At 39.8% G+C, this 16,474-nt stretch overlaps 1 protein-coding gene across 1 annotated transcript in view; it reads left to right on the top strand.

Moving 5' to 3' along the window:
* LOC109927512 (tensin-3) overlaps positions 1 to 16,474 on the top strand; it is a 381,339-nt gene that overhangs the window by 226,652 nt on the left and 138,213 nt on the right. Inside the window, exons 6-7 of the mRNA XM_048608151.1 lie at positions 9,599 to 9,651; positions 16,123 to 16,294. Of these exons, the coding sequence (XP_048464108.1) occupies positions 9,599 to 9,651; positions 16,123 to 16,294 (225 nt within the window). The remainder of the gene's footprint in view (positions 1 to 9,598; positions 9,652 to 16,122; positions 16,295 to 16,474) is intronic.

The raw sequence follows: 16,474 nt of genomic DNA, 5'->3' as shown, positions 1-16,474 counted from the left end.
AACAACCACCTAACTCTTCTAATTCCAGAATTTGGCCCATCGCTTTGAATGCCTTTTGTATGGGAAGGTGTGATGTTTCTGGAACCTAGGAAACAGTATACCAATAACCTGCTTTATCGCTGTGACCACAACAAACTGAGAGATGTGATCAATGTTAAAAGAAGGTTGATACTTAAAAGATCAGCATAATGTGATGGTGCCCTGATGCTGGAATGAAATTTTCGATTTTGGAGGTGACAGAATTCAGATAACTGAGAGAGAACCAGAATCATTTGATGCACTGCTCTGCTGATCTTAAAAAGTTTGTGATACTATTACTAGACTATTAACCCGAGACCCTGGTAATGGTCTTGGGGCTCGGGCTCAGGTTCAAGTTCTGCCATGACAGATGGTGGAATTCCTGGAATGAGGAGTCTAATGATGTCCATGAAACTCATTGTCGATTTTGAAAAGCCCATCTGTTTCACTAATGTCTTTTAGGAAAGGAAACTGTCATTCTTACCTGGTCTGTTCCACATGTGACTCTAACCACAGGAATATCATTGGCACTTAGCTGCTGTCTAAGCAATTAGGGATGGGCAATAAATGCTGTTCTGGCCAATAATGCCCACAACTCTTTGTAAAACAAACAAAAGTTTTTTGTACAAAATACTTGAGACATATTTCTATGTACCAAAACACCATCATTCTAAATGTACCTTCCTCGGACTGGTGATGTCACAGGCAGTTCATTGACATCACATATTCAACAGCTAACATATTTTCAACATGTACTTTCTATCCTTTGTACTGGATCTCAGATCTCAATCTCAGATTAAATTTAACAATTGGCACAGTGTTCATTAGAAAAGCATCCACTACAATCCCACTCAAAGAGTAGCTCCAGAACATGAGCAGCCTTAAGCGAGAGCTATCACATTCATTTGCAAGTAATTCACTACCTCAGAGATTTTAAGCTTTCCTTGTTCCATTGTTGACCCTAATGAAACTGTTCTGCCTTTTCTGCAGGCTCTTTCCTATTTCCTTTTCTTAGAGCCTGCTTCTCTCTCCTACCTTCCCCACCCCACCTTGAAACTTCCCCCTTGAAACCTCCCTCAGTCTTTCACTCGCCTCCCAGCCATGTGCACTCTCTCTCTCTGCTTCACACTCCGTCACAGCCTGCTCCCTCTCCAAGCCCTCATGATGCCTCCCTGTCTGACTTCATTACACTTGAGTACCCCTAGCTCACCTAACCCTTTGTGTCCTTTGTATCATCCGTCTCCCTGGCCCATTTTTCCAAGGGCCCCTTTCATGACCCCGTTTTCCTTCTATCACCTGCAACCTTCTAACTGCAAAACAAAACTGAATCACAGAACGATAGCATCCAAGTTCAGTGGGTGATAGGGAAGACAAATGCAATGTTAGCCTTCATTTTAAAGTGATTGGAAAATGAAAGTAGGGAGGATTTACTAAGACTATACAATGCACAAGTCACACCGCAGCTGGAATATTGTAAGCAATTTGGACCCCTTATCTAAAAGAAGATGTGTTACATTAGAGACATTCCAGAAGAGGCTAAGAAGGCTGATGTGGGGCCTTATGAGAAGAGAATGAGTAGGTTGGACTTTTACTCATTGGAATTTATAAGAATAAAAGGCATCCTTAGTGAAATACCCAAGATCTTGTACTTGGCAGGGTAGATGTGGAGAGATTATTTCCCCTTCTGGAAGAGCCTAGGACCAAAGGGCATAACCTCAGTATAAGGGGTTACACATTTAAGGCAGACATTAGAAGGTGTTTCTTCTCTCCGAGAGTACTCTGTGGAATCCTGTACTGCAGAGGACAGTAGAGGTACGGTCATTAAGTATATTCAAGAATGAGTTTAGTAGATATTTAGTAAGTTGGGAATCAAGGTTTATAGGGCAAAGATAAGAACATGGAGTTGAGGGTTATCAGATCAGCCATGATCTCATTGATTGATGGAGCAGACTTAATGGGCTGAATGCCTGCTTCTGCTCATAGATAGAATTATCATAGAATCCAACAGTGTGGAAACAGGCCCTTCGGCCCAACAAGTCCACACTGACCCACAGAGCATCCCACTCAGACCCATTCCCCTATAACCCACCTAATCTACACATCCCTGAACACTACGGGCAATTTAACATGGCCAATCCACCTAGCCTGCACATCTTTGGATTGTGGGAGGAAACCCACACAGACACAGAGAGAATGTGCAAACTCCACACAGACAGTCGCCCGAGGGTGGAATCGAAACCCAGGTCCCTGGTGCTGTGAGGCAGCAGTGCTAACCACTGAGCCACAGTGCCACTCCAAGTGTTCCTTCATCTTATACTCTTCTAATATCAACAGACTCGCTGGAAGGCAGGTTTACTGCCCCTAGTTGTCCTGTTGTCATATTACAGCCTGACCTGAGTTTCTGCTGCATATATCTGTGCTTCATTGAATTCCCCTGGTTATCACTTCCATCCACACACAAAAACTGACTTCCTATGCCCTTAATGCTGGGCTAATAATTGTCACAAGTTGCTTGCGAATCTCTTGGCAATGGTTGTTGATTTTCCTGGACATTACCCTAGCTCAGTTTGGCAGCTTACCTTCCTTATGGCGGAGGAATTGGCCACATGCAAGTTGAAAGAAGACTTTGAACTCAGTGGCACCTTTACGTCCCTGCAAATTGCCACCTACTCAGCCCAGAACTTTCACTCAGCAACTTCTCAGAATCCAGCCCTCCCCATGACATCAAACTGAGCTGCAGCAAAGCATCTTACAGATGGGTGCATGGAGCCCCTCACATGCTCAGTTTATTTAGATATTAGCTAACATTCAAGCAGGAATAAGACCACCTCCTCCCCACCCCCCACCCCTACCCCTACTGCCCCCACTCCCGCCATTCCCAGTTTCTCAAACAGCTCAAAACCAAACAAGAAAAATGATTGGCCATGTGTACATGTATCGCTCAATAATGTTGAACAAAATTCCCCTTACAGCCCTAATATTGTATCTGTTGCTGATGAAAATTCTTCAGTGCTCAACTTGTCCTCTACCTTGTAAGATACCAGTACCAGTCAATGTGAGGGTGGGGGAAAATCCAGAATTCCACTAAATGTGGAAGGACTACAGAACATCAAGAACTGAATGCAGGTTTGGTTTCCTTATCTGAGGGAAGATGTTCTGGCTTTGGAGACACTGCAACAAAGGTTTATCAGACTGATTCCTGGGAAGGTAGGATGGTTGTGTAAAGAAAGACTCCATTTGTTTGGACTGTATTCATTGGGGTTCAGAAGAATGGAGGTTGAGATCTCATAGGAATGTAAAAAAGTCCCAACAGGACTAGACAGGGTAAATACAGGAAGGATATTCCTGATGACTAGAAAGTTCAGAACAAGGGGTCACAGTCTAATGTTACAGGCTAGGCCATTTAAGACTGAGATGAGGAGAAATCCCTTCTCCCAGAGGATTCACTGCTGTAGAAAGCAGCTGGAGTTAAAACATTGAATGCTTTCAAGAATGAGTTTGATCTAGTTCTTAGGGCAAAACAGATCAAAGGGTATGGAGAAAGTGAGAAGAGGGAACTGGGTTGGATGATCAGCCATGATCATATTGAATGATGGAGCAGGCTTGAAGGGCTGAATAGCCCACTCCTGCTGTTTTCTATGTTTGAATGAATAGGATTATGGAATTGAGTTCACAGTGTGACTGTAAGAGGGCTTCGAGATATCACTTCAGCAGAATTAAGATCTATTTTAATAATATCTATGTTAACATAGCAAACAGTGGAATGATTCACATTCAGTGTTAAATGTTCGGCTGCATATATCAGAAATAATTACTTTCAGACTTTAATTCTCAATGTTTAATAATGGTGCACAAACTCTGAGAAACAAAGCAGTTTTACTTTGCAGTGTAATGTAGTAATCGATGGAGTTTGGTTTGTGTTGCTTCTGTAATTAGTTGGGAATTTTGCTGTAAGATTACAGTACATGAATCGTTTATTCAGAAAGTAGCTTGTCATTTAAAATAATACGGTTAAATTAAATGGATTTATTCCTTAAACCATCTTGTGTATCTTGTCAAAAGTACAAAAGAACTAGATAATGTAATCCTGACACTTCAAACATTTAAGAAATATTTAGACGTACATGTGCGATGCCAAGGCATTCATGACTATGGGCCAAGCTGGAAAATGGGATTAGAATAATTAGGTGGTTGTTTTGACCAGCGCAGACTTGATGGGCCAAAGTGACTTTTTCTGTGCCATGGACATCTATGACTGTATAACTGAGCATCAAACGAGAGTCATTACGGATTAGTGCATAGCAGTGGAGTGACAGTGAAGAAAAGGAATAAGAATGGCCTTTCCTTCAGTACTGAATCAGGGATGTAATTGACTTATAAGGTTCACAAGGGATTGTTAGCTTTCACCATGCACTTCACATGTTCTAGAAATGTGGCAGTGAATAAGATTACTTAGCTAGGACAAGAAATTTTCTTCATATCTATTGCAACAAAATGAAAACGGATAAGTCCTATAAACTGTGGCATTGATTCAGCACTTTTTATCTGGGCCAGTCTTGGAGATTTTATGAATGAATCCTTTGTATGCCAAAATGAAAAGATCAGTGCATGCTGCAAAGTGCCTCATTGATGCAGTCATCTCCTGTTCACTTTGGCCATGAGGCTTGTATTTTGCAAAAGAAAGAGTTGATTCTTCTTTTTACTGTGTTGTGTACATGAAAGTTCTAGCCTAGCAACAGATTGTTCATCGAGTATCACTGAATAAATGGTAAAATCAATGTCAAGATTGTTATCATTTTAAAAACTTTCCATTGATGCACACTTGGGGTTACTTTCAACTTTGCTGCCTCAGTGGTATTCTCGCAGAATGGATCACTCACCTTAGGATTACCTTCAAATCATTTCATGGCCTTGCCTCTCTTCTTCTGTAACCTACTGCAACCTCTCTAATGCTCTTTGTATCCTTGAAATATTCCTTAGCATCTATGTCTTTGACTAAGCTTTTGCTGGCCTTTCTTAATATGCCCTGAGGTGGTTCATGTCAAATTTCATTTGACAATGCTCCTGTGAAGCACTTTGAAATGTTTTTCTCAGGAAAAGGTGTTAAGTTGTAGCCATTAAATCATCCAAATTTTTGTTCTCTTTAAATCATGGGGAATTGAGCAGTTTTCATAAACCACAACAACAACAAAAACAAAGTTGCTGGAAAAGCTCAGCAGGTCTGGCAGTATCTGTGAAGGAGAAAACAGAGTTAACGTTTCAGGTCCGGTGACCCTTCCTCAGAACTCATAAACCACAGTCTGCTTTGCGAAGTCACCATCCTGGGAATATGGCTCAAAGTTAGCTCCAACTTTTGAAGGAAATAGAATCTTTGCTAGTTCTGTAATTAAATTTTACATCTGTGTCCAAGACATAAACTTGTAAAAATGCTTTTAAAAATCTGTTCACTGATGCCACTCCACATCTGAGATCATTGCCAGATTACAAGCTTAAGAAGTAATGGCTTGTGCATACACAGTATTTCATTTTTTAGAAGTGAACTATTATTGGGGCGGATTTTTGAAGCAGAAATGGTTGGAAATGCTACCAGTTTTTGGTTTTGGGACGGTAATTGAGTGGTTGATGTCAGAAAACCTAGTCCCAACAAATGCATTTGTGCTGTGAATTAGTTTTTGATGTCAGGCACCAATGGTACAATAAGTTCATGCTTCACAAAGTCTTTTTATATCTAATATTTCTGGTATTTTCCTGTATCATCTTGCTGTAAATGCCTGCCTTTTGTAATCCCCTGTTGTCTGTCTTTTCCTGATCACCATTTCAGTGTTGATTCATTGAGATTTTGCATACATACTTCCTCCTCTGCCTTCAATGCAACAAATAGTCTCATGTGGATCTAGTAACTTACCTGTCTTTCTCTGACATATCAGGTTTAAATGTTTCCTTATTGCTTTCTCAAAATTCTTTCTAAATTTATTCTGGATTAGTTTGGATAGAGCATTTCTCTCCTGTTATCAGTGTATTTTCTTCAGAAAGTATCACAGTTATTTACGAAGGTAGGATTGCTGCATTTGCAACAGCTTGATCGATACTCTTTCTGATGTCAAGTTCGTTGATGAACTCCCTTCACCTCTCAAAACCAGAAGTCTGTCAGAGGGCACTACATCTCATTCTGTATCAGAGTTTGGTTGCTCTTGTCAGGTCTGTAGCTTTTAAAGTTTCTATATAACCTAGCCCATTTCTCTGCATCTCTTCCTATCCCTATTAAATTTCCTCTAGTCTTCCTTCAACAAATATTACTGTAACTGAGGTGGACAATTCTCCATCCTGAGGATGTTATTCTTGTGGCCATCCACACTTCTAAACAAATAACTGTCCTTGACCACTCATTTATTCTGTGGTGTACATATTTTGTCTGTGCCTCAGCTGGCCCCTTTAATTTTCCAGCTTCTTAATCTTATGTGACCTTGCTTCATAGAACCTTGCAGCTTAGATTATGGTCACTTGACTCTTTGTGGCTGTGCCAACTCTTTGAAAAAGAAATCTAATTAGTCTCACTCCTCCACTCTTTCTTCATTGCCCTGCAAATATTTCATTTAGACCGATGAACAAATCAAGAAAAATATGGTCTACATGGTATACTTTACATTCATTTGTTCTGAAACTCAACAATGTCCATTCTGTGTGAAGTAAAATGAAAGGAGAAATCTAGCCTAGAACTTGTAGTTCAGATGAATTCTGTCAGGTTAACAAAAACCATAAATCCCTAAATTGTTGATACTTTGATATTTTTTCACCTAATTATCAAAATTTTTATTGGTTAGTTTAAAGATATTTTGTGGGTTAAAACTGTGAAGTTTGTATGTTTAAAAATAGAATTTCAAAAATTTTCTTGTTGGATATTTTGTAAATTTGCCTTATCAATACCTCTGTTTGAGAAAGGCAGAAAGCAGGAAACGTTTGGCCAGTGCCACAATCCGTTTTTAGGGAGGCTTTGGCAAGATATTTAGAAAATCTTGATGCCTTTGGGCAGGACCAACATGCTTCATGAAAAGAAAGTCATGTTTAAATTATCTCTTCAAGTTTTTTGAAGTAGCATTCAACCTTTTAAAGAAGACCCTGTAGACATGGTAAACTTGAATCTCCAAAAGGTGCTCCGTCAAGATACGAGCAAATGGAGAGAAAAACAGATTGGCAAAGGAAAAGAATAACTTGGATGACAAATCAATGATCTGTTTGAAAGGACTGAAAGTATGGTTGCTGTATTTACCAGTGATACCAAGATAAGTGGGAAAGTAAGTAGTCAGGAGGAGGCGAAGTGTCTGTAAGGGGGTATAGGCAAATAAGTGAGTGGCCAAAACATTTGGCAGATGGGAGTATAATATACGAATGTGTGAATTTGTCCATTTTGACAGGTACAGTAGAATGCAGTACATTATTTACTTGGAGAGAACTTGGTGGTATGGGGAATCTGGTGGCCTGGTAGATAGATCACATAATGTTAGTTTGCAGATACAGCAAGGGATCAGGGAAGCAAATAGAACAATGTCATTTAATGCAAGAGAAATGGAATGTAGAAATTAGAAAGTCTTACTGCAGCCACATTGAACATGGATGAGACACATCTGGAGTACTGTCTACAGTGAGTTCTCCTTATTTGAAATTGGTTTGATTACTTTCGAGGCAGTTCGATGTGTGCAAGAAAGATTGGAACAGGTTAGGTCTATACTTAACAGAGATGAAAAGAATGAGAAGTGGTCTGATTTAAATATGAGATCTTCAGGGGACTGGATGCATGAAGGTTGGCTTCTCTTTTGGGGCAAACAACAACTAGAGGATAGAGGTTAAAAATACGAGGTCTCCTTTTCAATATAGAGATGACGAGACTTTTTTTTTTGCAGTGAGGGCAGTTATAGTGTAGAATTCTCTTCCCCATAAAGTAGGAGAAGCTGTGTCTTCAAATTTATTCAGGGCTGAAAAGTAGATTATTTTGAGTGGTCAAGGGGTTAAGGATTATAGGATGCAGATGGGAAAGTGGAACTGCGGCAACCACCAGATCAGTTGAGATCTTATTGAATGGTGGATCAGGCCAGCTGGCCCATTCTTGTTCCTAAGTCCTATCTCTGTTAAGATTGATGTACTCCATTCTGAGCCGCTTGTATAACCTTATTATAACATTGTTCACAGGCTGGAGATGTCTAATCTCAATACTTCAGAAGTAAAGAAATAAAATTGATGTACTCCAAAGTTCTACACATTTTGAATCTTTCTATATATGGAACATAGAACAGTACATCACAGTACAGGCCCTTCAGCCCACGATGTTGTGCAGACCTATTATCCTACTCTAAGATCAAACTATCCTGCATACCCTACATTTTAACTATTCTCCATGTGCCTATCCAAGAATCGCTTAAATGTCCCTAATGTATCTGACTCTACTACCACTGTCAGCAGCGCATTACACACACCCACCACTCTACCTCTGACCTCTCCCCTATACCTTCCTTCAATCACCTTAAAATTATGCCCCCTCATAATAGTCATTTCCGTCCTGGGAAAAAGTCTCTGGGGGCTATCTGCTCTATCTATGCCTCATCATCTTGTACACCCTTATCAAGTCACCTCACATCCTTCTTCACTTTAATGAGAAAAGCCCTAGCTCCCTCAACCTTTCCTCATAAGACCTGCCCTCCAGTCCAGGCAGCATCCTGGTATATCTCCTCTGCACCCTCTCTAAAGCTTCCATATCCTTCCTATAATGAGATGACCGGAACTGAACACCATATTCTAAGTGTGGTCTAACCAGGGTTTTATAGAGGTGCAGCGTAACCTCGCGGCTCTTAAACTTATTCCCCCTGCCAATGAAAGCCAACACACCATACGCCTTCTTAACAACCTTATCAACTTGGGTAGCAACTCTGAGGGATCTATGGATGTGGACCCCAAGATCCCTCTGTTCCTCCACACTGCCAAGAACCCTGGCATTAACTCTGTATTCTGCATTCAAATTCGACCTTCCAAAATGAATCACTTCACACTTTTCCGGGTTGAATTCCATCTGCCACTTCTTTGCCCAGCTCTGCAACCTGTCAATGCCCCGTTGCAACCTACAGCAGCCCTCCACGCTGTCCACAACAACACCAAACCTTGGTGTCATCGACAAACTCACTAACCCACCCTTCCACTTCCTCATACAAGTCATTTATAAAGACCATTATAGGTAGTGATCTATACAATGGGTAGTTTTTTAAATTTTATTATTAAAACATGAACAAAGAAAAGAAAATACCTTGGTCATTGCAAAAGAGAAGACCGCTTCACTGACACCACATATTGATAAGCTGTGAAAACTGATAGGAGATTATGCATTGGAATTTAAGCTGATTTTTTTTTTCCCTCATACAATTTATTCTTTCCAGATGCAGGAAAGCCCTAGCACATTTCATTTCAAATATTTGTTCCAATATAAGTGAAAAAAGCTTTGGTTTAGATGTTTATTGTACATATTTAAAATTGTAAATTTTATCAACACATTAGCTGTTTCAAAAATGCTTAATATATTGCTTTTTAATAATTACAGACTTCAAGCAATTTTCTGAAGAGCTCATCTTTCAGTCACAATAACTCGTCTCAGTAAGTATTACGAAGTTACTTTTAAGTTAGGTAACCCATTGAGATTTCGCTGAGATTAAATATTTTTGCACTTCTGTGCTTGCTCATTATCTATGTCTTCAACTACCTTATTAATAATTTAAATGATGATTGAACTCTGAATAACTATTTCACCACATTGTTAGATTCCCAAAATTGTAAGTGCAGGTAGATGCAGTTATAAAATAATGTTTCCTTTTTTTATTTATAAAGAGTCAGATATTATAACAGTAAGAAATGAATGTACAAATGAATGTAATATTGTGCAAGTGCAGTTTATGGTGTGCTATAACGGAAGTAGCAGTAAAAGCATCAAATGTGTGTGTTTCATTTGGATGATTCCTCTGGTGGGAAACTGTAGAAAATGGGGGAAATAATACCTGGAGTTTGGAAATTTTTATACTTGAGCAGAAACTATTAAGAGAAGGTTGAATAGAGGTTCTAAAGTTTACCAAGATCTTTGATAGTGCCCGGACTATTTCCTTCAGCAGGTTTGAAGAATTTCCTTCACACATAATTGTGAACTAAGGGGATACTTTGCTGCCTGGAGTGGTTGGAGAAAGAGGTCATTGCAACATTTAATCGAATCATAGAATAATAAAGGGGACAGAGAACATTTGAGTCATTGTGTTTTTTTTTCAAGCTCTTTTTAGTACGATTATCTGATTAGAATTGTTTACCTGCTTTTTCATGTCACCCTCTAATAGTTTTCAATTTCGAGTATATATCAAGCAGTACCTTTTGAAAATTACAATTGAATTTCCTTCTTCCACCCTTTCAGGAAATGCATTTTAGATCATAACAATGAGCCGCACCAAAAAACATCTCTTCATCTCCCCTTTGATTCTTAGCCAATTGTCTTAAATCTTTCTCCTCTGGTTATCGACTCTTGATAGTGTGAGTGCTTTCTCCTTCTTACTCTGTTAGGAGGAACCTGGGTGCCAGGACGCAGAAGGCACGCAGCAAATCTTTGGATTTTGCAAATTTTTTTTTTAAGCAACCCTTTCAAGTAAAATTCTGAGCTGGCTATTACTTGCCCATTGGTGTTGGGGAGAGGTCACGTAATATAGAGAGGGTGGCTAGCCCACCATCTTCCCACCTGGCCTTTTTTGCTGGCTTCCGGAATTGGCAGCCCACCCTCCGTATGTCATTCATTAATGAAGGTACAATTGAGCAGATTTTTTAAGCTTCTTATGCTATAAAATGGCTGTTGTGTGTCACCAGGTTGGGTGGGATTTTCAATATTTTGTAAAAACTGCTTAAAGTAGTACGAAGGAAGGGTGACCTGCTATCACTGGAGGATGTTGTTTTCTTATTGGAAATACCCCCTGAGAGGATAACAACTGCTTCCTTCTCCTTCGCCTGAAGTCTCTTTAAAACTCACTCCTCCACACCTGTCAAACCCCTCCCTGAGTTTCCAAAAGACTATCCAGCGCAAAGACCCCACCTCCCCAGATTTGCCTGGATCTGGGACCTGTGGCCTTGCGGATCTGTGGTATTGCTGCTGCTGCTGGGGAGTCATATTGGTTGGTAGTGCCCGAGACTGGGATTTATTCCCTGTGAGGGGCAGAGGTGCCTCTCAGATTGGGTTTAGGCCATTTGCAGTGCATTGTGTCCCTGCGCTGGATGTTGGCTGGCTGGTTGCAAGCATTTCTTCTTGGGAAAGAAGGGGAGCCCCGTGTTTCCACTGTAATTTTCCACTCCCTAAATGGACTGGCCCAGAGGTTTATATTACCAGGCTACATTTTCAATTCTCTGCCTTGGAGGTAGGTCTGACTGAAGAGTGGTGCAATCTTAAAACTCCAGTCGGGCAAGGAGGCATGTCCTGAACCCATCCCCACTAGTCCTGGGTAAATAAATACCAGTGATAGTGGGTCAAGGCCCTTAAATGGGTATTAATTAGCTAATTGAAGGCCTCAATTGGTGGCAGGACAATAAACATCCACAGTCTCCTCTACAGGGAGGATAAGAAGGCATTTCAGAACAGGGCTCGAACTGCGTGCTGTGACACCCAATCTGATCCACACTGACCCTCTGACTGAGTCAGAGGTGCCCTGGCAATATACACACTATGCACCTGCTGTAGCCTTGAGGTATTGATGGTGATGATAGAGGCTGCAGTTTTTTACCATAGCATGGCTGACCCTGAATCCCTCCCACTCTTACTGACTGTCACTGGTGTATCTTGGAAGTATTTACAGGTTGACACAGACTTGATTGGAGCAGTGACAGGATTGCAGCAAGGAAGGGCTTTAAAATTCCAACTTCCATGTCTAACCAACGGAAACCAAAACTGGAAAAGCCGAAAGGATGTTGAACTATACAGTGAAATGATTTGAATGCAATTCACTGAAGTTGTATTGTGCTGATCATGACTGCATCTCTGGTACTAGGTTAATTTTAAGAGACCCAAGTGCAGAGGATGTATTCCAGAGCTAGAAGACTAAAAATGAAATCAGGAATCAGCCATTTACTCCCATGGATTCATTAAAGAAACAAAGGCTGAATGGCCTCCTTCCATGTTGTAAGTTTTATGTCCTGTTTTGCCAACTGAAAATCTGCTAGCCACCCAATCCTGCTTTTCATCCTTAAATTAGATCATAGCTGATCTGTAGCTCAACTCCACTTACCTCCTTTGATACATATCACTTTAGATCTACTTCTCTTAAGTTTTAAAAATAATCTATCAAAATCACTCTTGTAACTGTCAACTCAGCAGCCCAAAACTTTTATGGGACACAGTCCAGATTTCATGTACCACATTTATGAACAATATGTTGCTTGATTTCTTTCCAAAATGGCCTAATTCTAATTTTAAGATTGTTCCCCATCAAAGGCAACAGCATTTCTGTGTTTGTTCTATTGACTGCTCTCTATTTCAAACATATCATTTAGTTCACCTTTCAACCTTCTCAACTCAAGGAAATACAGGTTCAGTTAATACAGTTTTCAAAAAAAAAATTCATGGAATTTGGGTTTCACCAGTTGGGCCAGCATGTATTGCCCAACCCTAGTTGCTCTTGAGAATATACTGGTGAGCTGGGTTCTTGTGCCACTGCAGTCCATTAGACGAAGGTTTACTGACAATGCTATGGTGGAGAGAATTCCAGGATTTCAATTCAGTGACCATGAAGGAACAATGATATATTTCCAAGTCAGGATGGTGAGTGGCTAAGAGGAACATTTGCAAGTGGTGGTGTTCTCATGCATCTACTGGCCTTGTGCTTTTACTGGTCATGGGTTTCGAAGGTGTTGTCTGAAGTGCCGAAGCGAGTTGCATACAGTGCACCTTTTGATGGTACACACTGATTGTAGTGAGCGTTCATGTTAGAGAGAATAAATGTTTGTGGGTGTGGTGCCAATCAAATGAGCTGCTTTGTCTTGGATGGTTTCAAACTTCTTGAGTATTGTTGGTGTAGAACTCATCCAGGCAAGTGTGGTGTATTCCATCGCATTCCTGATTTGTAGATGATGGACAGGCCCAAGGGAGGTCAGGTGGTGAGTTACTCACTGCAGTATTCCTAGCTTTTGACATGCTCTTGTAACTACTGTATTTATATGATGACTCCAGTCCAGTTTCTGGTTGATCGCAACCCCAGGATGTTGGGATAATGGGCCATTCAACAACAGTAATGTGATTGAATGTTAAGGGGCGATCATTAGATTCTCTGTTGTTGGAGATGGTCATCGTCTGATGTGAATGTTACGTGACACTCGTAAGCTGAAAGCTGTATCGTGTTCAGGTCTTGCTGAATTTGGGCGTGGACTGCTTCAGTATACGAAGAGTAGTGAATGGTGTTAAACATTGTGAACTCAGTGGCAAATATCCCCACTTTTACTTTATGATGGAGGGATGGATGAAGTAACTGAAGATGGTTGGGCCCTGCAAGGATGTTCTAGAGTTAAGATGACTGGCTTCCAGTAATCACAATCACCTTCCTGTGTGCCAGGTATGACTTCAACCAGCAGAGAGTTTCCCCTGATTTCCATTGACTCTAGTTTTACTTGAGGCCCTTGATGCCACAGTTTGTTGAATGTGTCCTTGATGTCAAGAGTTGTCATTCTCACCACATCTCTGGAATTTATTTCTCGTTCATGTTAGAACTGAAGCTGTAATGCAGTCAGGAGCTGAGTGGCCCTGATGGAACCCAACAGAGCATCAGTGAGCAGGCTGTTGATAAGCAAGTGCTACTTGATAGCACAGCGTGATATTGTAATCAAACCTTTTTAGCCAGGTATCTTTTTACTCAACTTCTGCTGTACTCCCTTCAAGACCAAATATATCCTTAAGAAATTCAAACTTTAACACTGAAAGCAGAACTCTGATATAATCAGGTTAAAACTCTATGCACCTTCAGGATAACTTCCTCCTCTTTTGTATTTCAATTCCCTTGTGATAAAGACCAATATTCCATTAGCCGTCTTGAAGACTTTTTATACTAGTGTATTTGTTTTTGTTGATTCATGCACTGAAACCTGTGTTCTTTCATAGTTCTTCTTGGAAAGAAAATATTCTGATTTGCTTTTCTTAGACTGAAGTGAATACCTTCACATTTGCAGATATTGAACTTTCATCCATTGTGGTTGTTCTCACTCACTAGACCTATTTGTATGTCCCTTTGTAACTCTCTGCCTATTTTTTCACAATTTCTGTGTTAATGTCACTTTTAAACTTAGTTAGACTTCAATCTTGCTTCATTCAAATGATTGCTTACCTTTAGTGAGAAACGGTATGGATCCCTTGGGAATATTACTTTTTCCCATGCTTACGGTTCAAATACATGCCCGTTGTCACTGCTGTCTGTCTCCTTCCTCCCAAACAGTTATCAGCCAATATCAAGGTTTTAGTGTTATGCATTGATAGGACAGACTTCAGAAACTTAGACTTATAAACCTTGAAGGAAGGCATCAGGAAAGTGACCAAAAAATGGAGAAGATAAATTTGGAAAATTACTTCTCGTACTTTTGCAAGTCACATAAAAGTAAGGTGAGGTACACAGGTTGAATCCAGCAGACCAAAATTCTGACTGATTGCTTCTTTGTACAGTGTTATCAATGCATAGAATGGATTTCCAGGCAGAATAGTTGAGGTAAAAAGCCAAGAATCATTTAAGTGACAACTCAGTGCTGTGGAGGAAGGAGCATGACGTGCTTCTGAATATATTGACCATGATAGACTGAATGGTCTTCTTCAGTGATCACCTGGATCATCTTGTGATTGTAACCTGTCACCATTAATCATTCACGTTGAACTGTGTATGGAAGTAATAATCTACATTGACTATATTTGATTCACAACCTTTTTGTTTATCCCAAATTAATTTTATTGTTAAATATCCCAGAATCACTTTATGTCTGTTCGGTAAATTCCTTTATTTTTCTCTTTTTCTCAGCGAATTTTGCATATTCGTCATTCATGGTCTTTTTAAGTGCCCTTTTCATGCAGTTGGAGACTTTATAGTTTGCATGAATATTGGATTTAAAATTTTGATATTTTTTCAGCAAAACATTTTTTAAAAAATATATTAGTTATCTTTATATATTCTTTATTAAAATCTCCAGTAATTTTGTCTTGTAGCTTTAAAGTTTGACTTTTTCAATTTGTACTTTTTGTCCTGGTGATTATTGCTAGATAACTTGACATTTAATATATTTGGTCAGGTTACATAATTTCAGTACTTTTTATTTGTAGATATGATTCAATTATTTAAAATGCAAGTCTGGATATGAATTATTCTTAACAGCAATCTGAACCAACTGAATCAAAAAGCTAAATCACAATCAGTAGTTTTGATTCTTTTCCCGCACATCCACTGAATTATGGTATCTCCAATTGCTTGAGGGGACAGGACCTCCTGCAGTTGAAGTGCAGAGTGTTCAAGATGAGCCGGAGTCTACACTATTTCTGATAACGTGTCTGAATATCCTAATTTAGAAGTTTCTCCTGACTGGCACACTCTGTCCCCTTTGAATTCAATGCTTTGCTACCCATGTTCATTCAGCTCTGCAATCATCCTGTTCTCCAGAAACTCGGTAACCTGCTGTTCATGCTATCAAGATTCTCCTGGATTATTCAATACATTTCACTGCATGAGTAACTTTAAAACATTTTTGGTGAGATTTGACCCAGGACAGCTTCAGAAGTACTGCATTTTATTTATTCCAATTGATGTTGAATGAGTTGACATCACAATTGATAGAGTACATATACATGTATATATGCCATTAAGCGACAATTGTTAAGTCAAGTCAGATTATTTATATTTATGCTTATCTCACTGATATTAAACTTCCTCAATTGCTACATATATACAGCTACTCCACCTTTCCTCTCTCTTCTGTTTCTGCAAGCTAGAAAAAAAAAGCTGTTCTTGTGTATTGAAGTCAGAAAAGGACTAGCCTTTAAGTTTTCGATAAAGAGTTACATTCTTTCTCTTTCTTTTCTACATACAGGAGTGTGGAATCAGGTCACATTATGGAGGAGGGTTATGAACTTGATCTGACTTACATTACTGAACGCATCATTGCTGTGTCTTTCCCTGCTGGCTGTTCAGAAGAAACCTATTTTCATAATCTACAGGATGTAACACGAATGCTGAAATCCAAGCATGGAGATAATTATCTGGTAAGATGTAAAAAGAAATGTCTAAGAGGAACTCACAACTCATATTCCGCTTGGGAACCCTGCAGCCCAATGGTATCAATGTGGATTTCACAAGTTTTAAAATCTCCCCTCCCCCCACCGCATCCCAAAACCAGTCCAGCTCGTCCCTGCCTCCCTAACCTGTTCTTCCTCCCACCTATC

The sequence above is a fragment of the Rhincodon typus genome, chromosome 2 (genome assembly GCF_021869965.1).
Source record: "Rhincodon typus isolate 14 chromosome 2, sRhiTyp1.1, whole genome shotgun sequence".
NCBI classification, from domain to species: Eukaryota; Metazoa; Chordata; class Chondrichthyes; order Orectolobiformes; family Rhincodontidae; genus Rhincodon; species Rhincodon typus.
Note: the sequence above shows the minus strand (reverse complement) of the source record. Positions and strands in the feature narration are given on the sequence as shown.